The sequence below is a fragment of the Lampetra planeri genome, chromosome 23, assembly GCF_965212315.1.
Source record: "Lampetra planeri chromosome 23, kcLamPlan1.2.h2, whole genome shotgun sequence".
NCBI lineage: Eukaryota > Metazoa > Chordata > Hyperoartia > Petromyzontiformes > Petromyzontidae > Lampetra > Lampetra planeri.
Genome location: NC_136129.1, coordinates 2,088,207 through 2,112,502, shown reverse-complemented (window position 1 = coordinate 2,112,502; position 24,296 = coordinate 2,088,207). Strand labels below are relative to the sequence as shown.

Genomic DNA, 24,296 nt, shown 5'->3' with positions numbered 1-24,296 from the left:
AGGTTTTGTATGGAGCAAAAGGCGAGTCTGTAAATGTACGATCAGACCAGCTCTGATTGGCTGTCACAGAAGCGAGAAGTGAACTGCCTCGCCTGGGATGCAGGAGGCCGTGGGTTCGACCCCGGCGCCTGTATATTTTATATTTAGAGTTCGCGTGTCTCTCTCCCCATGGTCGTGTGGATTTTTCTCCGGGTCTTCCGGTTTCTCCCTCCACGTTTAAAATCAACGTCACGCGTTTCGAGTCTTTGGCTGCTTCTATACATTTCCGCGTGATGATGATGGTGATGAGCCCACTTGGTCGAGCTATCATTTGTTGATAGCCAGGCCAGGTCGCTCCTGAAAAAAATCGCTCCGTAGCTCAGTGGGGCCTTACCTGGCAAAAACAATAATACTTGTGTAATAGTTTAGTGAATATGTTGTACGGTCTTGTTATGGATGACCACAGTCACAGGCTACTGCTGTGTATAGTTCAGGGGTCGGCAACCAAAATAACAAGAAGAGCCATTTCTTTCCAATTCGGTACAAAATTCAGTATTTCAAGAGCCGCAATGCATCTATGTACATACGTACATATCGTCAAGAAGCAGCTCGCAAAGAGCCGCATGCGGCTCCGGAGCCGTAGGTTGCCGACCCCTGGTATAGTTTATTCATGTATTTTTTCCACGTGTGCATCATCATCACCATCAGGCATCCGCATCTGTTGTTGCTGCTACTGCCGCCACGGTTTCTGTTCAGCGGATGCGGGTTCGTGGTGTGTGACCACGAGCAGCTTGGCGGAGGCTCACGAAGCCCCCCAGCGGATCGCCGATCGCCGGCTCGCCCACGACGGAGGCGGCGCCGCCGTGTTCGTGAGCTCGACTCCACGCGGCTCCCAAGTCCAGTGCGATGGCGCCCCCTCGAGACAGCGCCACGCAACCAGACCCCCCCCCCCCTTCCCCCAGCGCCTCTCGTACCCCGCGCTCAGATCGAACCCACGACCTCCTGAATAACATCTCATAGCCACCGTGATGATGATGAAAAAGAGAGAGATGGCGCAAACTCCAAAATACAACAGGCATCGTCGAGGTTGGTATTAAGCCCATGACCTCCTGTATGTCAGGCGAGGAAGTTAACATCTCGCCACTGTAGCGGCCAACCTGAGCTGGTGTGATCGTATATTTATAGATGCATAGTCACGCATTTATTTATCTGATGCATTACAGTGAGTGGGTGAGATATTGAGCGAATGAGTGAGTGGGCGAGTGAGTGAATGAATGAGCGAAAGGGTTGAGTGTGTGGGTGAGTGGGGGGGGCGGGTGAGTTATTGAGTGAGTCAACGAGTGGGCGAGAGTACACGAGCGAGTGGAGGGGTGAGCGAGTTGGTGACTGAATGGTGATTGAGACGGATGCAAGCGACTGGGGACTCGGGTGGTTAACATCTTCATCTCATAGCCGCCGTGGCGGGCGGGTGGGCGGGGCCTGCACTAAGACCCTATCACGGCACAGACATCGGAGAAGGGCAGCAACGGAGCAGCAGCCAAGGCGTGGAACGCGTCCGGAAGGGTGGGGCACCACCGAGGAGGAGATGGAACGGTGACGAAATCGGGTAGAGAACGCACGTAGGGAGGTGCTGGGTGGGTCGCTGCATCGCAGGATCCATCATTGTAAGTGCGGTGGCTAGGAGATATTCCCGACCTCGCTCTGTATGGAGGAGGTTGTGGGTTCGATCTCGACTCGGACGCCTGCCGCCGCCGCTGCTGTGTATTTGTAGTTTGCGGTATCTCTCTCTCTCCTCGTGGTCGCGTGGAGTTTTCTCCGTCTCCTCTGGGGTTTCCCCTCCACATTGAGAATCAGCGTCATGCATTTCGAGTATTTGGCTGCGATGAATTTCCACGCGATGACGATGACGGTGATGAGCCACTCTTCGTCGGGCGATCATTTGTGATGGAGCTACGTAGCAGCTCAGTGGTGGGGCCTTACACCTGGTAAAAAAATAAAATACAAATTAGTTGAGAATGTAGTTTTAGTAAGGGGGAAGTGGCGGTTTGGGGAGGCCTTCATCCAGCAGTGGATCGATCGTGGCTGACGGTGAATCAGAATTCACGCATAATAGAGGTTGTCTTTTGGGTTAGACCGCGTGAATATAAATGTGTCGTTAAACCCGCCACCACCCGACACAGCCAACCAGTTGTCACGTAAACAGACCCGTGCCCAACTCGTGACTGGTCCAGCACTTGGCCGGTTGTTGCGCGTTGGGGAGAGTGACACCCACAGCGACATTTACACAATTCGAGGAGCCGGTGACGTCTCGCCGGTGATTACAACAACAACCACAACCAGCATCGTCAGGCGACAGCCAGACTTGTGGAGAAATCCACCTCCTCCTGCTGTTTCGGTCTTAGGGGCCGTCCATAAATGACGTCACGAACCTAGGAGGGGGGGGGGGTCAGATATTTGTGACGATGTGTGACGAGGGGGAAGGGGGTGAGAAATGTGACGTCACATCAAAATGCGCAACTTTAAATAAATATAGACAACACGTTCTACTTAATTAACTTTTTAATAAATGTTTTCTCCTACAACATCAGAGTGCAGCGCCACATTAAATACGCACTACAATGACAATAGTTTAAAGCGATTTGAAGCATGTTTTATATTTTTTTGGGGGGGGGGGGCAGAGCTTTGTGACGTCATATTTGAGGGGGGTCTTTCTTTTTATGACGCCGTGTGACGAAGGGGGGGGGGTCAAAATCGTAAAAAATCGCGTGACGTCATTAATGGACGGCCCCTTAAAGAGACGAGGGTTGAACGTGATGTCGTTAATGTATAATGTATTTATATAAATTATAATGTATATCGATTATTGGTGGGGGGTATTTATCGATGTGTGTTTCCGTTGTATTTATGTTGAGTGACTCGCTTACCACGTGGGTGTTTGCTGCATCACGTGTGGGTTGCTTGGTTTGTAACTTGCTGACCCCACACTGGACGTCGGTAAAAATAAATAAATAAACATTTCCTTCATAGCTCTTGGGATTCCCTGCTGCAGTCTGAATAATGATTCAGATGTTTAAACTCAATGTAAATAACTTAGTAGAAATAACATCCCTCTCATCTGACAACCTGCAGCCCAGACGCCTCTGATGTGAGTGACATCACTGGGAATGAATGGGGGCGAGGGGTGGGGTGACTCGATCCCTCCCCCCCTACTGGTGACGTGTCCCGAACCCCGCCCCCCCATGTCTCGCGACCCCGCCTCCTTACAGCACGAACTCCGATTGGTCAATTTCAGACTCCTCTATGTGCGAACATTTGACCGGACAAACTCCTTTGTTTAAGACAGGGGTCGGCAACCAAAATAACAAGAAGAGCCATTTCTTTCCAATTCGGTACAAAATTCAGTATTTCAAGAGCCGCAATGCATCTGAGTACATACGTACATATCGTCAAGAAGCAGCCCGTAAAGAGCCGCATGCGGCTCCGGAGCCGTAGGTTGCCGACCCCTGGTTTAAGATCAAACGATGCAACAAACTCTTCTACTTACGAGCACTCTGCTGAACATACTCCTCTACTTACGGACATTCGATTTAGGAACTTTAAGAGATACGAACAAACCTCTCCTATGTCCAAGTTGTCTGTTCGGACGGAGAGTCGTAAGTTCAACCGCCGAACAATAGATAGCGGTGGTGGCATCTACATCTGCAGAACATGAAGAACCAGTGGCATCTACATCTGCAGAACGTAAAGAACCAGTGGTATATACATCTATAGAACGTGAAGAACCAGTGGCATCTACATCTACAGAACGTGAAGAACCAGTGGCATCTACGTCTACAGGGGATTTACAACTTATAAAGCCACTCCTCGTGTTTAGTGTACACGCCGTACAACACGTTTGGAATCGACAGGAGTAAAGTTGGACTTACGAACAAATCGACTTACGAACAGACCTATGGAACCCACCTAGTTCGTAAGTCGAGGAGTCCCTGTATTTATTTATCCTGGAGGAATCCGATGAGCTATAAAGCTCTTCTTCACAGATGACCATTAGGAGCACGAGGCTCGAACGTCACAACAACAACAAACACATTTTACAAACAATAACGGAGTGCAAAGTATAGGCAAGGTAAACACATCACTCGAAAAGAAATAGACAAATAAAAAGTTCGTTTGAAGTATTTAGCTGCGATAAATGTCCACGTGATAAGCCACTTTCGTTGAGCTATAAAATCTAAGTTTAGCTTATTTGTATTTGTACCTTAAATAAAATTATACCTGGGTCTGTCACGGGATAGACCCTAGCGCCGGGGGTTTTACTGCTGTGCCAGGCTAGGTGCAGGAGGAGGAGGTGGTCACGGGACAAACCCATGTGTTATGAAATGACTGCTGTGCCAGGCTAGGTGCAGGAGGTCACAAAACAATCCCATGTGCTATGAAATGACTGCTGTGCCAGGCTAGGTGCAGGAGGTGGTCACGGGACAGACTCAGGTGCTATGGAATGACTGCTGTGCCAGGCTAGGTGCAGGAGGTCACGAAACAAACCCATGTGCTATGTGATGACTGCTGTGCAGGCTAGGGGCAGGAGGTGGTCACTAGACAGACCCAGCAGGTGCCGTGGGTTTGACCGACTGAGACGCCAACAATCCACTGCGCTTTAGCCGCCCGGCGCTCCGCTCGTTGTTGTGAGCTTCGCTCTCTCTCCCAACTCCCCAGGCGGACCGAGATGGGGTGGGGAAGGGGTGGGGGGACCCCCCAACCCCGGATCGCCCACACCTCGATTCCACCTCTCCAATAGGCGAAATCGATTCTCTGCTCTCACCCAGCCGAGGGAGGGGGGTGCCCTAGAGGTTTTTTAACCCTCGGACCTGGCAAGGGGGAGGAGGGGGGCAACTCGGGGGGGGGGGGCTGTGACGTCACTGCGTCGTGGCATCGTCATCGTCATCAGCGGCGGCGGTAGCAGCGGCCCCGATCACTACTCGAGCCGATTCGTAATCATCGATCATCAACCCATCGATCATCAACCCATCGATCATCAAGCCATAGATCATCAACCCATCGATCATCAACCCATCGATCATCAACCCACCGACCATCGTCGATCGGTGATTCTTATCGCTTGTCCGTCTCGGCGACTGGCGGCTTCCCGTCCCGGCAGGAGCCGAGGCGGCGAGCAGCCGAGGAGGCCGCAAGCCCCGAGCCGCCTCCTGCCCCCCGCGGTCAGACTCGAGCCGGCGGTGAGTGGCGCTCGCCCGGCGGTGGATCTACCGCGGAGGAGTCTAGTGGTGGTGGTGGTGTCTGGTGGTGGACTGTGGTGGTGGAGTCTAATGGTGGACTGTGGTGGTGGAGTCTGGTGGTGGACTGTGGCGGTGGAGTCTAGCGGTGGACTGTGGTGGTGGACTGTGGCGGTGGAGTCTAGCGGTGGACTGTGGTGGTGGAGTCTAGTGGTGGACTGTGGCGGTGGAGTCTGGTGGTGGACTGTGGCGGTGGAGTCTAGCGGTGGACTGTGGTGGTGGACTGTGGCGGTGGAGTCTAGCGGTGGACTGTGGTGGTGGAGTCTAGTGGTGGACTGTGGCGGTGGAGTCTGGTGGTGGACTGTGGTGGTGGAGTCTGGTGGTGGACTGTGGCGGTGGAGTCTGGTGGTGGAGTCTAGCGGTGGACTGTGGTGGTGGAGTCTAGCGGTGGACTGTGGTGGTGGACTGTGGCGGTGGAGTCTAGCGGTGGACTGTGGTGGTGGAGTCTGGTGGTGGACTGTGGTGGTGGAGTCTGGTGGTGGACTGTGGTGGTGGAGTCTGGTGGTGGAGTGTGGCGGTGGAGTCTGGTGGTGGACTGTGGCGGTGGAGTCTGGTGGTGGAGTGTGGCGGTGGAGTCTGGTGGTGGACTGTGGCGGTGGAGTCTGGTGGTGGACTGTGGCGGTGGAGTCTAGCGGTGGACTCTAGCGGTGGACTGTGGCGGTGGAGTCTGGTGGTGGACTGTGGTGGTGGAGTCTGGTGGTGGAGTCTGGTGGTGGACTGTGGTGGTGGAGTCTGGTGGTGGAGTGTGGCGGTGGAGTCTGGTGGTGGACTGTGGCGGTGGACTGTGGCGGTGGACTGTGGCGGTGGACTGTGGTGGTGGACTGTGGTGGAGGAGTCTAGCGGTGGACTGTGGTGGTGGACTGTGGCGGTGGAGTCTAGTGGTGGAGTGTGGCGGTGGAGTCTAGCGGTGGACTGTGGTGGTGAACTGTGGTGGTGGACTGTGGCGGTGGACTGTGGCGGTGGAGTCTAGCGGTGGACTGTGGCGGTGGAGTGTGGTGGTGGACTGTGGCGGTGGAGTGCGGCGGTGGTGGAGTTTAGCGGTGGTGGACTCTAGTGGTAGACTAGTGGTGGAATCTAGTGGTGGTGGACTCTAGTGGTGGACTCTACGCTCCCCGTGGGTTGCAGCAGGAGGAGGAGGAGCCATGGCGAGCCCCAGGACCCGGCGAGTGCTCAAGGAGGTCCGCGGCCAGGACGACAACGCGGTGAGTCGCCCTCCGCCTCTCGACCCGCCACTCTCCACGTGCAACACAGAGCTGTGTAGCTCCTGTCTCAAAAGCGACCCTGGCCACCCGTGGTGGCTGGTGGCTCATCATCATCGTCGTCGTGTGGAAACGACTCCAAGCGTGACGGTGATTGTCAATGTGGAGGGAAAAACCGGAAGACCCGGAACAAAATCCACGCGACCACGGGTAGAGAGAGACACGCAGACTCCACATATACAGCAGTGGCAGGCGTCAGGGTCGGGATCGAACCCACGACCTCCTGCACACCAGGCGAGGTAGTCAACATCTCCAATCCATTGTGGGTGGGGCTTCACTAATAGTTACTTTTCAGCAGTGAGCCTGGTTATCGCAAATGATAACTCAAGGAATGGAAGCTCCCGTCCGCTCTGATCTTTGTTTGTTGCGTCCCGTGCCGTGCGCTGTGTCTCATGCTTCGCGTCCCGTGCTGTGCGCTGTGTCTCATGCTTCGCGTCCCGTGCCGTGCGCTGTGTCTCATGCTTCGCGTCCCGTGCCGTGCGCTGTGTCTCATGCTGCGCGTCCCGTGCCGTGCGCTGTGTCTCATGCTGCGCGTCCCGTGCTGTGCGCTGTGTCTCATGCTTCGCGTCCCGTGCCGTGCGCTGTGTCTCATGCTTCGCGTCCCGTGCCGTGCGCTGTGTCTCATGCTGCGCGTCCCGTGCTGTGCGCTGTGTCTCATGCTTCGCGTCCCGTGCCGTGCGCTGTGTCTCATGCTTCGCGTCCCGTGCTGTGCGCTGTGTCTCATGCTTCGCGTCCCGTGCTGTGCGCTGTGTCTCATGCTTCGCGTCCCGTGCTGTGCGCTGTGTCTCATGCTGCGCGTCCCGTGCTGTGCGCTGTGTCTCATGCTGCGTGTGCCGTGCTGTTCGCTGTGTCTCATGCTGCGCGTCCCGTGCTGTGCGCTGTGTCTCATGCTGCGTGTGCCGTGCTGTTCGCTGTGTCTCATGCTTCGCGTCCCGTGCTGTGCGCTGTGTCTCATGCTTCGCGTCCCGTGCTGTTCGCTGTGTCTCATGCTGCGCGTCCCGTGCTGCGCGTCCCGTGCTGTTCGCTGTGTCTCATGCTGCGCATCCCGTGCCGTTCGCTGTGTCTCATGCTGCGTGTCCCGTGCTTCGCGTCCCGTGCTGTTCGCTGTGTCTCATGCTGCGTGTCCCGTGCTTCGCGTCCCGTGCCGTTCGCTGTGTCTCATGCTGCGTGTGCCGTGCTGCGCGTCCCGTGCTGTTCGCTGTGTCTCATGCTGCGTGTCCCGTGCTGCGTGTCCCGTGCTGTTCGCTGTGTCTCATGCTGCGTGTGCCGTGCTGTGCGTCCCGTGCTGTTCGCTGTGTCTCATGCTGCGTGTCCCGTGCTGCGTGTCCCGTGTTGTTCGCTGTGTCTCATGCTGCGCGTCCCGTGCTGCGTGTCCCGTGTTGTTCGCTGTGTCTCATGCTGCGCGTCCCGTGCTGCGTGTCCCGTGCTGTTCGCTGTGTCTCATGCTGCGTGTCCCGTGCTTCGCGTCCCGTGCTGTTCGCTGTGTCTCATGCTGCGCGTCCCGTGCTGTTCGCTGTGTCTCATGCTGCGTGTCCCGTGCTTCGCGTCCCGTGCTGTTCGCTGTGTCTCATGCTGCGTGTCCCGTGCTTCGCGTCCCGTGCTGTTCGCTGTGTCTCATGCTGCGCATCCCGTGCCGTTCGCTGTGTCTCATGCTGCGTGTCCCGTGCTTCGCGTCCCGTGCTGTTCGCTGTGTCTCATGCTGCGTGTCCCGTGCTTCGCGTCCCGTGCCGTGCGCTGTGTCTCATGCTGCGTGTCCCGTGCCGTGCTGCGTGCCACAGACGTGCTTCGAGTGCGGAGCGTTCAACCCGCAGTGGGTGAGCGTCACCTACGGCATCTGGATCTGCCTCGAGTGCTCGGGGAGGCACCGGGGGCTCGGGGTGCACCTCAGGTAGTCGCCACGACGCACCCCTCAACGCCCCGCTGCTCAGCCACTCGCTCGCTCGCTCTCCCGCCCCCGCTCTCATTCTCTCTCTCCCGCTCTCATTCTCTCTCTCCCGCTCCCTCTCCCGTTCTCACTCTCCCGCTCTCTCTCCCGCCCGCTCTCCCGCTCACTCTCCCGCTCACTCTCCCGCTCACTCTCCCGCTCACTCTCCCGCTCACTCTCCCGCTCACTCTCCCGCTCTCTCTCCCGCCCGCTCTCCCGCCCGCTCTCCCGCTCACTCTCCCGCTCACTCTCCCGCTCACTCTCCCGCTCACTCTCCCGCTCTCTCTCCCGCCCGCTCTCCCGCCCACTCTCCCGCTCACTCTCCCGCTCACTCTCCCGCTCACTCTCCCGCTCACTCTCCCGCTCTCTCTCCCGCTCACTCTCCCGTTCTCACTCTCCCGCTCACTCTCCCGCTCTCTCTCCCGCTCTCTCTCCCGCTCACTCTCCCGCTCACTCTCCCGCTCACTCTCCCGCTCACTCTCCCGCTCACTCTCCCGTTCTCACTCTCCCGCTCACTCTCCCGCTCTCTCTCCCGCTCTCTCTCCCGCTCACTCTCCCGCTCACTCTCCCGCTCACTCTCCCGCTCACTCTCCCGCTCTCTCTCCCGCTCCCTCTCCCGTTCTCACTCTCCCGCTCTCTCTCCCGCTCACTCTCCCGCTCACTCTCCCGTTCTCACTCTCCCGCTCACTCTCCCGCTCTCTCTCCCGCTCTCTCTCCCGCTCACTCTCCCGCTCACTCTCCCGCTCACTCTCCCGCTCACTCTCCCGCTCTCTCTCCCGCTCACTCTCCCGCTCACGCTCGCTCTCCCGCTCGCTCTCCCGCTCGCTCTCCCGCTCACTCTCCCGCTCACTCTCCCGCTCACGCTCGCTCTCCCGCCCGCTCTCCCGCTCACTCTCCCGCTCACTCTCCCGCTCACTCTCCCGCTCACTCTCCCGCTCTCTCTCCCGCCCGCTCTCCCGCTCACTCTCCCGCTCACTCTCCCGCTCACTCTCCCGCTCACTCTCCCGCTCTCTCTCCCGCTCTCTCTCCCGCCCGCTCTCCCGCTCACTCTCCCGCTCACTCTCCCGCTCACTCTCCCGTTCTCACTCTCCCGCTCACTCTCCCGCTCTCTCTCCCGCTCACTCTCCCGCTCACTCTCCCGCTCACTCTCCCGCTCACTCTCCCGTTCTCACTCTCCCGCTCTCTCTCCCGCTCCCTCTCCCGTTCTCACTCTCCCGCTCTCTCTCCCGCTCACTCTCCCGCTCACTCTCCCGCTCACTCTCCCGTTCTCACTCTCCCGCTCACTCTCCCGCTCTCTCTCCCGCTCTCTCTCCCGCTCTCTCTCCCGCTCACTCTCCCGCTCACTCTCCTGCTCACTCTCCCGCTCACTCTCCCGCTCACGCTCGCTCTCCCGCTCGCTCTCCCGCTCGCTCTCCCGCTCAGTCTCCCGCTCTGTTTCCCGCTCACTCTCACTCTCACTCTCCCGCTCACTCTCACTCTCCCGCTCTCTCTCCTGCTCGCTCTCTCGCTCACTCTCACTCTCCCGCTCTCTCTCCCGCTCGCTCTCCTGCTCGCTCTCCCGCTCGCTCTCCCGCTCACTCTCCCGCTCGCTCTCCCACTCACTCTCACTCTCCCACTCACTTTCCCGCTCACTCTCCCACTCACTCTCCCGCTCACTCTCCCGCTCTCTCTCCCGCTCACTCTCACTCTCCCGCTCACTCTCCCGCTCGCTCTCCCGCTCACTCTCCCGTTCGCTCTCCCGCTCACTCTCCCGCTCGCTCTCCCGCTCTCTCTCCCGCTCACTCTCCCGCTCGCTCTCACTCCACCGCTCTCTCTCCCGCTCGCTCTTCCGCTCGCTCTCACTCCACCGCTCACTCTCCCGCTGGCTCTCCCACTCTCTCTCCCGCTCACTCTCCCGCCCCCGCTTGCTCTCCCGCTCCGGTAAAATCAGAAATAGTTTTAGTGTCTTTGTTTTAAAACGGCCGGTGACCGACGTTTGCGTGCATCACTCCTCCGCCCACTGCTGTTGTTGCCTCATCACTCCCTCACTCTCATCACCCTCCCAGTCACTCACTCATCATCCTCCCAGTCACTCTGTCACTGCCACATGCGTGCTCTCAGTCACCGTCGCCTCTCCTCTCTCTCCTCCCTCGCATGCTCCCCCCCCCCACCGTCTGTGCGGTGCAGCTTTGTGCGCTCGGTCTCCATGGACAAGTGGAAGGACCTGGAGCTGGCGAAGATGAAGGCGGGGGGCAACACGAGGTTCCGCGCCTTCCTGGGGGAGCGCGACGACGTGGAGGAGGGCTGGACGCTGCAGGAGAAGTACAACAGCCGCCCCGCTGCCCTCTACCGTGACAAGGTCACCCCCCACCCCCCCACCCCCCCCCACCCATCCCCCCCACCCCTCGTGTGGCCGTGACGACGGCGGTTACCCGCGACGACGGCGGTTACCCGTGACGACGGCAGTTACCCGCACGTCGTCACCGTCGCCACTCTCCCCGTGCCACCCCCCCCCCCCCCGCCCCCCCCCAGATCTCGGCGCAGGCCGAGGGGCGCGAGTGGTCCGAGGAGACGTCGGAGGCCCGGAACTGGGCGCCTCCGCAGGCCGGCGGCCGCCTCAACGCCTCCCACAGGTGCGGCCTTCACACACACAAGACAAAGATCCCCCGTGTAGCCTCAACAGACTGCCGGGGCAAGTGCTGTTAGCGAGTAGCACCTGTGAAGGCCGACACTGCACACGAGTGGGGTGGGTGGACAGCGACACGCGCCCGGCCACCTTTGTCTCCCCAGTGGCAATACTTAATGCACCAGGTACTTATTTGAGGCTGAGTCCACCTAGGGGAAGCCCAGGACCGGTTCAGATAATCGTCACCAGTGTTTGCCGTCAGCGAGAATCGAACTCGAGTCGACGGGTTCGTCGCATCGTGCGCTAACCACTACACTATTGTGTGCGTGTGCACGCGCGCACGCACACGCACACAATAACAACAACAACCGCCATTCGCCACTAAGTGGCGGTGATGTCACCACGGCGCTTGTGCCAGGCCATGTACACGTTGACACCCACGTGAAGTGTCGAACGCCCGTCGGTAGAAGGTCACGGGGCAGACCCAGGTGCCGTGGGTCGACTGACTGAGATGACCGAGATGACTGGCCGATGCACCACGTGTCCGCCCTCCTGTGCCAACAACAGACACGCAACCACGCGGCCTCTCCGGCCACCGCGGGCCCACTGGCGGCCCCTAGTGGCCTTTTATTAGGACTTCTCCCCCAGATGTGTGGTGAGCCTCAATCACACCGGCGTGGTGACCCTCACTCACACCGGCGTGGTGACCCTCACTCACACCGGCGTGGTGACCCTCACACCGGCGTGGTGACCCTCACTCACACCGGCGTGGTGACCCTCACTCACACCGGCGTGGTGACCCTCACTCACACCGGCGTGGTGACCCTCACTAACACCGGCGTGGTGACCCTCACACCGGCGTGGTGACCCTCACTCACACCGGCGTGGTGACCCTCACTCACACCGGCGTGGTGACCCTCACACCGGCGTGGTGACCCTCACTCACACCGGCGTGGTGACCCTCACTCACACCGACGTGGTGACCCTCACTCACACCGGCGTGGTGACCCTCACTCACACCGACGTGGTGACCCTCACTCACACCGGCGTGGTGACCCTCACTCACACCGGCGTGGTGACCCTCACTCACACCGACGTGGTGACCCTCACTCACACCGGCGTGGTGACCCTCACTCACACCGGCGTGGTGACCCTCACTCACACCGGCGTGGTGACCCTCACACCGGCGTGGTGACCCTCACTCACACCGGCGTGGTGACCCTCACTCACACCGGCGTGGTGACCCTCACTCACACCGACGTGGTGACCCTCACTCACACCGGCGTGGTGACCCTCACTCACACCGGCGTGGTGACCCTCACTCACACCGGCGTGGTGACCCTCACTCACACCGGCGTGGTGACCCTCACACCGGCGTGGTGACCCTCACTCACACCGACGTGGTGACCCTCACTCACACCGGCGTGGTGACCCTCACTAACACCGGCGTGGTGACCCTCACTCACACCGGCGTGGTGACCCTCACTAACACCGGCGTGGTGACCCTCACTAACACCGGCGTGGTGACCCTCACACCGGCGTGGTGACCCTCACTCACACCGGCGTGGTGACCCTCACTCACACCGGCGTGGTGACCCTCACTAACACCGGCGTGGTGACCCTCACTAACACCGGCGTGGTCACCCTCACTCACACCGGCGTGGTGACCCTCACTAACACCGGCGTGGTGACCCTCACTAACACCGGCGTGGTGACCCTCACTAACACCGGCGTGGTGACCCTCACTAACACCGGCGTGGTGACCCTCACTAACACCGGTGTGGTGACCCTCACTAACACCGGCGTGGTGACCCTCACTAACACCGGCGTGGTGACCCTCACTAACACCGGCGTGGTGACCCTCACTAACACCGGCGTGGTGACCCTCACTAACACCGGCGTGGTGACCCTCACTAACACCGGTGTGGTGACCCTCACTAACACCGGCGTGGTGACCCTCACTAACACCGGCGTGGTGACCCTCACTAACACCGGCGTGGTGACCCTCACTAACACCGGCGTGGTGACCCTCACTAACACCGGTGTGGTGACCCTCACTAACACCGGCGTGGTGACCCTCACTAACACCGGTGTGGTGGGCCTCACTAACACCGGCGTGGTGACCCTCACTAACACCGGCGTGGTGACCCTCACTAACACCGGCGTGGTGACCCTCACTAACACCGGCGTGGTGACCCTCACTAACACCGGCGTGGTGACCCTCACTAACACCGGTGTGGTGGGCCTCACTAACACCGGCGTGGTGACCCTCACTAACACCGGTGTGGTGGCCCAACTCTGACCCAGCTCTGACTGAAACTGACTTTCTGGTTTCGGCCAAAAACGAAACCAGACCGAAAGTTCAATATTTACTTTCGACCGAAACCCGAAAGTAAACCGCCGAAAGTTCACTTTGTGGCTTCGGCCGAAATAGAAACTATGCCGAAAGAGGCCATTTGCCAACTTTCGGCGCCGAAATCGAAACCGAATTTTGGTCGGCCTCTAGCTCTGACCCAACTCTGACCCAACTCGGACCCAGCTCTTCAAATGTGATGGGCATCGTTCCCCCACTCCGCCCCTCGCTGCCGGGTTTTGTTCACCGTCTCTCCACCGTCTCCCCACCGTCTCTCCGCCGTCTCTACGGTCTGTCCGGCGCCACAGGAACAGCAGCAGCAGCTCCAAGCAGCAGACGCCCTCCTCCTTCACCACGACCAGCGACTACGAGGACTGGCTCGGTGACGATAGCTACCAGAGGTGCGCCTCCTGGCAAACACCGTCGCTACCATCGGGTTTTGTTATTTTCGTATCGTTCTGTAACTTTCTGACGTTTGTAGATAATCGGATTTATCCTGGGGAACGAATAACCATTCTGATTCTGTTGTCTGTTGCTGTTGTCATTGTTGTTATCGTTTTTTATTATCGTTGTTTTCGGTGTTGTTCTCGTTTGTTGTTGTTGTTGTTTTCTGTATTGTCATTGATGTTGTTGTCGTCGTTGTCATTGTTGTTGTTTACTATGTCATTTGTTGTTATTGTAATTGTTTTCGGTGTCATTGTTGTCGTTGTTGTTGTTTTCGGTGTTGTCATCGTCGTTTGTTGTTTTCGTTGTCACCGTCATCGTTGTTGTCATTGCTGCCGCCACCACCACCACCACCGTGGTTTCCGTGCCTCAGCGGCGGTGGCCACAGCGGCCATGACAGTCGCTACGTCGGCTTCGGCAACACCGTGGAGCCACAGAAGAAGGACGACGACCTCCTCAACAACGCCATGTCCTCCTTCTACTCTGTGAGACCCCCCCCCTCATACACCACCATCAACCCCCCCCCTCAACACCACCATCACCCCCCCCCCTCAACACCACCATCACCCCCCCCCCCTCAACAACGCCATGTCCTCCTTCTACTCCGTGAGACCCCCCCCTCAACACCACCATGAACCCCCCCCCCCTCAACACCGCCATGAGCCCCCACCCGCCCCCCCCCCCTCCCACTTTTCACCCAGGCAACTGCACAGCAGCTCAGGATGAGTGTGCCTTAGCTAACGTCGACACTAACGATAACACATTCAAGAAGCACCATTCAGAGAAACACAACATGTACTGTATACTATAAAAAAAATGCGATTTTAAATACCACCTCCCCCTTCTCCTTGCATCACCTCTTCCACCTCCTACACCTCCTCCTCCACCTCCTCCCCCCTTCCTCCTCCCCCCTTCCTCCTCCCCCCCTCCTCCTCACACCTCCTCCCACTCCTCCTCCCCCCACCTCCCCCTCACACCTCCTTCTCCTCCTTCTTGCTTGCTTGCTCTCTCCCCGCCAGGGCTGGAGCAGCTTCGCGGTGGGGGCGAGCAAGATCGCCACCGTGGCCAAGGAAGGGGTGAGTGCCGCTGTGCCCCCCCACCCCCCCACCCCCCCACCCCCCTCCCCCTCCCCACCGTACGTAGCCAACCCCTCTACGCCCAACGTAGGTACGGTGCCAGGCGCATGCAGGAGCCACGCGCCTGGCGCCCGGAGACGTTTTAAGAACGCAATTTGAGGATCCATCGAGTGGGACTGTGGCCGGGCTCAGCGGGAATCGGTCAGCTGACTTTGCCCTTCACCATTTCGTACTTTACCCAGGAGCAGTAGCTACAGCTGCTGCCACTGCTGCGTTTATTTCATGGAATTGGCACAAATGAACAGACAAACACACGAGTATCCGGACTGTAAAGCGTTGCTGTATTTACCGTACTGTGCCGACAACATCAATCTCGACGACTCGGCATGGGGTGACGTGCAGTATTTTCATTGTGTAAGTTGAATGTATTGCATAATGTAGCGTGTTTAATATTTCACGCCGAAATCGAGCGTGGCTACCTTGTCACGCGACACGGTGCCGATCGCCGGAGTGGATTACAGCCTGTGGAGCGGTTTTTCCGGACCGCTGGATAACGTTGGAAGCAGCAGCCGGATGATCGCTCGGTGCCGGCTGATGGACGATCGACCGTAATTGTGATTTTGTTTGTAAATGAGACTCATCCCGGTCTGTTGAGTTCCTCGTTTTATCAAAAGAAACCCCCTCCCCTCCTCCTCCCCCCCCACCGCCTTCGGCTCGGACTGTGCCGTCCCTGCCGTGAGCGTCTTCGTTGTTAATCACCGACCCCTCGGTCGTCTTGATGGCGATGCTCCGAGGCCATCCATCGCGGTCAAGAGAAACTTGAGCTGGGGCGCCATGAATTGTGAATCGTCCCGATTCTCGTGAATCACCGAGTCTCGTTATTCGTTTGTTTCCTCTGAGACTCGTTCATCGTCTAGAGTCTCCTTAATCTTCAAAGAGTCTCATGAATCGGTTGAGCCTCGGTAATGGTCCAAGCCTGCGCGTGTCCCTTCAGTGAGGCTCCGTGAGCGGTCAAAAATGCAGTCGCGCTGCAGCCCTGCGATCTCCTCCCTCCCTCGCTCCCTCGCTCCCTCGCTCCCTCGCTCCCTCGCTCCCTCCCTCGATCCCTCGCTCGCTCCCTCGCTCCCTCCCTCGATCCCTCGCTCGCTCCCTCGCTCCCTCGCTCGATCCCTCGCTCGCTCCCTCGCTCCCTCGCTCCCTCCCTCCCTCCCTCCCTCGCTCCCTCGCTCCCTTCCTCCCTCGCTCCCTCCCTCCCTCGCTCCCTCCCTCGCTCGCTCGTTCCCTCCCTACCTCGCTCCCTCCCTACCTCGCTCCCTCCCTCCCTCGCTCCCTCCCTTCCTCGCTCCCTCGCTCCCTCGCTCGCTCCCTCCCTCGCTCCCTCCCTCCCTCGCTCCCTCGCTCCCTCGCTCCCTCGCTCCCTCCCTCGCTCCCTCGCTCCCTCGCTCGCTCCCTCCCTCCCTCGCTCCCTCCCTCCCTCCCTCGCTCCCTCGCTCCCTTCCTCCCTCCCTCGCTCCCTCGCTCCCTCGCTCCCTTCCTCCCTCCCTCCCTCCCTCGCTCCCTCGTTCGCTCCCTCACTCCCTCCCAGGCTTTGCAACAAAAACAATCGACGGACCGCCTCCTAGTGCCGCACCCCCCGTGCGTGCTGAATCGCGATGCAGCGTCCGCTGTTGTCCTCTATTTCTACGTCGCCGCGTCTGTGCGACACCCCGCCACCCCCCCCCCCACACCTTCCGCCGCCAACCCGGCGTGGTTGAAGCGGTCCGCTGCGTGAGGATCGCGACCTTGTTACGGTAGAACCCCTCTTGACGAGCAGCCCCCTTAAGGACTTATCACTTAATGACGGGCCTCCAGAGAGGCCAATGTGTAGTGCAGTGTAGTGTCGTGTATAGTGGTGTAGTGTATGGTGTAGTGTATAGTGGTGTAGTGTATAGTGGTGTAGTGTATAGTAGGCCTCGGTAAGGTAATTTACCCTTTTTACCGGGTAAAAGGATAAAGGTGTCGACATGCCAAGGGATAAGGTAAAGGGTAGGGTAAAGGTAGCTCGGAAGAATTACCCGGTAGGGTAAAGGTAGCGCGAAGTATTACCCGGTAAACACGGTACCTTGTTTACCGCTAAAAGCTCTGTGGCGTAGTCCGTGGCCTCCATTTAACAAGTAATATTTAAAAAACCTTTTTTTTAAACACGCTTTTATTAAATGTACTAGTAATGGCAGAACTCCACGACTCCAGGAAGTGGCCCCGAAGCTTGCCATAACGTAAGGGACTGTGTCGAATTACAGCCAACGTCAGTTGAGTGTGGACAATTAGACCCAAGCCAAAACATAACATATAACAAATTATGTTTATAAATATATATATTTTATGATAGAATATAGTATTGTTATCAGTATGACAGAAGTATACCAAGTTTGCAGTCGATACCACATTAGGAAGTGGGTTAAAATTGAGTTACACGATTGGAGGATACAACAACGACAACAACAATGACAACAACGACAACAAGCGTGTAAAATTGGAATCATCGCGAGTATTCTATATGAATAAAGCGCTCTACCTGTAGCATTTACCGTTATAAACCTTTTCCATGTGATTACCTTGTAATCGGGTAATTCCCTGCTAAAGGGTTAAAGGTAGGGTAGAGTGATTGTATTGTGGTAGGGTAAAGGTAGGCTCGTTGTTTTTACCTTTTAACTTTTACCTTACCTTGCCGAGGCCTAGTGTATAGTGTAGTGTATAGTAGTTTAGTGTATAGTAGTGTAGTGTATAGTGGTTTAGCGTATTGTATAGTAGTGTAGTGTATAGTGGTGTAGTGTATAGTAGTGTAGTATATAGTAGTGTATAATAGTGTAGTATATAGTAGTGTATAGTGTAGTATATAGTAGTGTAGTGTATAGTAGTGTATAGTGTAGTGTAGTGCCTCTGTAATGGGTTCCGGAGACACTTGTAGAGGTAACTTCTTTATTACAATCCAACAGTCCTGATACTCTGTTACAGCCTAGGTACACAGCCTAGGTACACAGCCTAGATACACTACTCTGGCTATGCTCTGGAACTCGCCCTCACAAGGACGTAGAGCCGGGAGTTCCAGAGTCCCACCACTGGCCCTCACAGCGTCCCAGGGTCCTGAGATGGCTGGTCTTGGGTCTTGAGCTACAACTGGCCCTGATCGGCCAGGGAGCTGCCCTTTTATGCCTCGTCCCCAACGAGGGGTGGGGTTGTGTGCGCCCCCAGATATCCCACAGAGCACACACAGCCCCCCCCGGTGGTGGCGCCAAGGGGCTTAACTGGCTGGGTTGTCTGGGATCCCCGCGCCTGGCACCATGGGGCTTAAGCGTCTGGGTTGCCTAGGGTCCCAGAGCCCCCAGCAGCCCCTCCCCTCTTATGTCACTACATTACCCTCCTCTATGTAGCCTCCAGCCATCCCGGCTGTCAATAATTAGAATGTTTAAATTAACGAAAGGGAAGAAAAAAAAATACGCGAGCCTCAACAGGAAAAGAAAATAAAACAAGAAAGCAACCATAAATACCCTAACCAACCTGTACAACTTTACACTATATACAAGCGTCAATCAACAAAAAGGTGAAGCAATGACACGTGAACAAACGACCCTCGGCACACCTAGCCCTCCTCGGGATCCGCAGCAATGCCCGACTTGCCAATGATATGGCTGAGACATCGTACAGATCCCTGCAAGAGATGGCACCTCCACGGTCTGAACTGCGCGAACCGCATCCCCGTGGTCTCCCGCGCTCGCACAACCCAGCAGCCCTCCCTTGAAGGCCAACCCGGACATCTCATGCCACTCGGCATCACACCCCGCCTTTCCGACGCTCACGCGTCGGCCGTATCGGGGGAACTTCAACCCAGTCTCTCTCCAAGACTCGCGTCGCAGCATATAGCTGTACCGACCGAGCTGAGATGACCCATCGTTAACTCACTGCACAACATGCACCCTAACAACTGAGGGATACAGTCCCAACGTAACGGGACAACTACACCTGAACACTACGCATCTCCAGCCCACTGTTTCAACGCGCCTCCGAGTGTCTCAATCTCCGGACCGTCAGGGCGAGCCTACAGCTCCAGACGCACCACGGAGGGTTTCAACCTCCGGGCCGTCAGGTCAAGCTGTCGGCCATTGCATGACGGGACCACACTCTCCGAGCCATGTGAGCGCACGGCCCACTAGGCTAGACATGCCACGGAGTGTTTCAATCTCCAGGCTGTCAGGTCAAGCCGTCAGCCATAGCATGACGGGACCACACTCTCCGAGCCATGTGAGCGCACGGCCCACTAGGCTAGACATGCCACGGAGTGTTTCAATCTCCAGGCTGTCAGGTCAAGCCGTCGGCCATTGCATGACGGGACCACACTCTCCGAGCCATGGGAGCGCACAGCCCACTAGGCTAGACATGCCACGGAGTGTCTCTATCTCCGGGCTGTCAGGTCAAGCCGTCAGCCATAGCATGACGGGACCACAACTCTCGTGTTAGACACGCAACACCCGCTGGGCCATCCTGGTCAGGATCTGCACCCCAAGATATTTGAGAGCCAGCACGACAATTCCAAATCCCTGGCAGCATGTCACCATCTCAAGATAAATGCCCCATACAGTCTATACATCGTTAACAATGACAGCACAAGCTATACATTTACAATCACGAACAAAGCTCCATACAAACTATACATTGTTAACAATCATAAGCAAAGTTTCGCACACACATTGACAACACTAACGAGCGAAGCTCCACACAGTTTACCCAACAACAATCACGACTCCCCAACGACAACGAAGAAAATGTCAACAAAAATCATTAACCCGGAGCGCGTAAATGGACGAAGTGTCAGGGGCCTGGTCTACCGACCTCCAACCTTTGGCCAGAGCAAAGGCGACGACCAGCGTGTCGATCGATGTGCCGGCCCCGGCGCCGGTTACAGTAAGAATGGCGCCCTCACTGTCCGGTCGCAGCGCTGATGACGCGGTATGCTAGGTTGAAGCCAGCTGTCGTCCGGCGGTGAAGGTCGCAGCGCTGATGATGCGGCGTTGTTTGGTTGGACCACGCTGGGCCCAGAAGTGACGTTGCTCCCAGCGGTCATTGCTCCCCCGGCGGAAGTGACGACACACCCGGAAGTATCCCCCACATTTGTGGCGGGAATGCCGGTGGCGGGAACGGCGGTGGCAGGCTCGGGCGAGCGCTGCGCCTCTTCTCTCCCTCCCGCCATCGCATGTGAGCGCCGCATCTCGCCCAGGAGGGAGGCGGTCGCGCAGAGCAGCTCTGTGAGGCGAAGCAGCGCCTCCTCCATCCCTGCTCCCAACGCTGGAGAGGGGACGGTTGGCGGAGCAGACAGCTGCTCAGCCGGCGGTATGGCATCGCTGTCGGCCGGCGGTGCGGCGTCGCCGTCGGCCGGCGGTGCGGCGTCGCCGTCGGCCGGCGGTGCGGTGGCGGCGTCGCCGTCGGCCGGCGGTGCGGTGTCGCCGTCGGCCGGCGGTGCGGCGTCATTGCCGGCCGGCGGTGCGGCCCAACGTGTTCGCTTACCGACCATTCCCCTGTTAACGACGGGCTGTTGTAGGTCGAGTAAAATATTTTATTAATGCATTTATTAACCGTGTTTATTTTAACATCGTGTGTTTATGTTGTTATTAATATCCACCGTTTAAATATTATAAAGTACGTTATAATCGGTCTCCTGGAACCAATCACCGTCTCTGAGCTAACTAACGAAACTATTTTGGAGGGGAGTAGAGTGAGATGAGAGGGGAGAGGTAGGAGAGTGCGTGGAGGGGACTGGAGTGAGATGAGAGGGGAGAGGGTAGGCAGCGGTAGTAAGTAGATGGAGGGATGGATCTTGAAGACTGCGAGTGCGATTTTGACCACATCCGGAAGAATGCGACGGGTTTAGCCATCGTCACCACACCGTTTGAATCGTCGCGCGTGGGCAACGTGAGAGGCATTGCGCCGCGCTGCTGCCGAGATGGCAAGTCGGCGGTTTTATTTTCTCCCTCTGCCGACAGCGAAATCCGACGCCGCGAGATTAAAGTTTAACACGGAATAACGTAGCCCTTAAAAACTTAATACCCATGCGCGCCCGCGACACAAAGACAAAGATCCCCCCCCACCGTGTAGCCTTTAACAGACTGTCGGGGCAAGTGCTGTTAGCGAGTAGCAGCACCTATGAAGGCCGGTTCAGATAATCTGTAGAGGTGATCTCACGTGGATTTGGGATTAACCGGAGGAAGATATTTGTCTGGTTAAGCAACTTGTAAATAAACATTTCCAAGAATAACAACGTATCGCTGTTTTATGATTATCAATTTGGGCACGAGCTATTAACTTGGGGCAAAATCTCAGTGCGCGCGGTTAATCCGCAAATCGGATATATAACCGCACGCAGATAATTATTCCACTCCATGTGAGCATTTCCTTCGACACGGATTGGCCTCGGCTGTTAGACTCACTTAACCCCGCAGGCGTCGAGATCAGAATCCGAGTCGGAATCTATAAAGCTCTTAATCGCAGACATCAGTTATGGGCCATGTAACCTCCTGGCTCTGTCAGCGAGTGGACTAATCGGCCGCCTGTCTCCATGTGTGCGGGGAGGGGGGGATCGAGCGTTGCCCCCTCGCTCGCAAAGGCATCCGGTTGTCTTCCGGGCTCTCGGGGCTTCCTCCTCCTCCCGCCACGTATGAACGCGCAATAGGCGACTGAAAACTTCTCAAGTTTTATAATAATGATAAGAATAATTCAAAAACAGAACCCAGTGGGCCAAACGCCCACACTGAAGAGTGAAGACCAGTTTATAGGAGTTGGGTTTTCAAAGCAGACTTAAATCTATCTACCAATTCCGATCGCCCTGATTTCAAGTGGCAAGGCGTCCCGTAGTTTGTGGTGCCACGCTGACAACAGCGCTGATCGCCAAAAGAGCGCAGCCTGGAGACCTGTGGGAGTGCTGAGTTGTTGAAGATCAGAAGAACTTAAGGACCTTGATTGTATATATATCAATGTATTAGTTGCTGCAAGTAACGTGGGTGGTGAGCCATTTTAAAGACTTATAGGTGAATATCAGTGCCTTAAAATCTACTCGGAGTTTGACCGGTAGCCAGCGAAGAGATAAGAGGCCGGGGGGTGGGGGGGGGTGACCCCCTCCTCCGAGACGAAGAGGTCCCGCCACTTGGCTGTTTGTGCCCCCTGGGTAAGAAAAAAGTCAGAATGAGGAAGCTGGCTTGGCTGGCTTGGCTGGCTTGGCTGGCTTGGCTGGCTTGGCTGGCTTGGCTGGCTGGCGTGTAAAGTTGACCACCGGCGCTGTTGAAGCGGCCAGCCACCCCGCTGAGACACGGGGGTGGCTAACGTCAGTCCGGAGGGTGAAGTTCAGCGCCCGGACCGCTGCACACCGTCCTTCGCCATCCACGCCGCACTTGACTGGCATGGTGAAGTATGGTCAAACAACCCCCCCGCCCCCCGACACATTGATCGAAGTCGGTGGTGGGTGATGGATGCTGTCATCTAGCAGTGGATGGACAAGAGGGCTGACGCTGACGCTGGCGCTGACGCTGGCGCTGACGCTGGCGCTGGCGCTGACGCTGGCGCTGACGCTGGCGCTGGCGCTGACGCTGGCGCTGGCGCTGGCGCTGATGCTGGCGCTGGCGCTGACGCTGGCGCTGGCGCTGACGCTAACGCTGGCGCTGACGCTGGCGCTGACGCTGGCGCTGGCGCTGTGCGTGACGACGCGTTTGCGACGCTCCGGGTTGTGACTTTATTTTGTTGTCTCTCCTCACCCCCCCTCCTCCTCCTCGTCCGCACGCTCCACACAGGCCGCTAAGCTGGGATCCCAGGCATCTCAAAAGGTACTCCGCCCCGAGCACTCCGCGCAAGCGCGCGTGTGTGTGCCTCCTCTGGGTCGACTCGGCCTCAAATGGGTACCTGGTGCGGTGTGTGGTAGACATCGCCACTGTGGGAGACAACGGCGGCCGTACGGGCGTGGCCGCTGGCCACCCACCCCCTCGTGTGCCACAGTGGCGGCATCCGTAGGCGGCGCCGCCGCTGCTGCCGCTACTCGCTACTAACAGCACCCACCCCAACAGTCTGTTACGGCGGGGGGGGCGGGGGGGGCGGTCGAACAAAGACGTCACGACTGCATCGCGCGCGCTTCTGCGGCCGTCTGGAACGCCTCTGCCTGCCGATATTTGGAAGCCACTCGGAGCTCTGCGGAGATTTACATTGCCATCGACATTGACAAACTCATTTCTCTAAAACTGATGTTTGTGTCTAGTTTGTGATCCCCCCCCTCCCCCCGTAGCTCCCATGAGCACAGTTGGATATGTACAGTGCGAAAGAAGTTCAAAAGAGTACACACTACACATAGACTAACACTGCCCATAGACTCAACACTGCCCATAGACTAACACTGCCCATAGACTCAACACTGCCCATAGACTAACACTGCCCATAGACTCAACACTGCCCATAGACTCAACACTGCCCAACGACTCAACACTACCCATAGACTCAACACTGCCCATAGACTCAACACTGCCCATAGACTCAACACTACCCATAGACTAACACTACCCATAGACTCAACACTGCCCATAGACTCAACACTGCCCATAGACGAACACTGCCCATAGACTCAACACTGCCCATAGACTCAACACTGCCCATAGACTCAACACTGCCCATAGACTCAACACTACCCATAGACTAACACTACCCATAGACTCAACACTGCCCATAGACTAACACTGCCCATAGACTCAACACTGCCCATAGACTCAACACTGCCCATAGACTCAACACTGCCCATAGACTCAACACTGCACCTTCGATTAGCGCGGTTGGCTACGTGCAGTGCGAAAGTTAAACAACACATACAAAGACAAACAAAGATAAAGCTCCACTGTGTAGCCTAAACAGACTGTTGGGGCAAGTGCTGTTAGTGACTAGCACCCATGTTGTTGTGTCGCCGCGCTTGCCGGAGATACAACGCAACAACAACTGCAGCAGTTGTTGTTGTTGTTGTTTGTGTCACCGGCGCTTGCCGGCGTTGTTTAACGGTGACCGTGTGCAACCCGCCCCCCGCACGCTCTCACCGGACGGCAGCTGTGGGGCAACAAGGATCCGGTAACACGACACGCACACATACACACATACACACACATACATACACACACACACACGCATACAGACATACACACATACACACACATACACACACACATACACACACATACACACACACACATACACACACACACATACACACATACACACACACACATACACACACACACATACACACACATACACACACACATACACACACATACACACACACATACACACACAACAACAACCGCCATTCGCCA

At 57.3% G+C, this 24,296-nt stretch overlaps 1 protein-coding gene across 2 annotated transcripts in view; it reads left to right on the top strand.

The window, feature by feature from the left end:
* The first annotated feature begins 5,083 nt into the window (after nt 1-5,083).
* LOC144726224 (ADP-ribosylation factor GTPase-activating protein 1-like) overlaps nt 5,084-24,296 on the top strand; it is a 32,177-nt gene continuing 12,964 nt past the window's right edge. The window contains exons 1-9 of one of the 2 annotated variants that reach the window (XM_078604745.1): nt 5,084-5,213; nt 6,399-6,472; nt 8,308-8,417; nt 10,620-10,791; nt 10,965-11,065; nt 13,720-13,812; nt 14,229-14,340; nt 14,875-14,931; nt 22,743-22,775. In XM_078604745.1, coding sequence (XP_078460871.1) covers nt 6,413-6,472; nt 8,308-8,417; nt 10,620-10,791; nt 10,965-11,065; nt 13,720-13,812; nt 14,229-14,340; nt 14,875-14,931; nt 22,743-22,775 — 738 coding nt within the window. In that variant the 5' untranslated portion in view covers nt 5,084-5,213; nt 6,399-6,412. Of the gene's footprint in view, nt 5,214-6,395; nt 6,473-8,307; nt 8,418-10,619; nt 10,792-10,964; nt 11,066-13,719; nt 13,813-14,228; nt 14,341-14,874; nt 14,932-22,742; nt 22,776-24,296 lie in introns of both variants that reach the window. The other variant, XM_078604744.1, reaches the window with a different exon arrangement.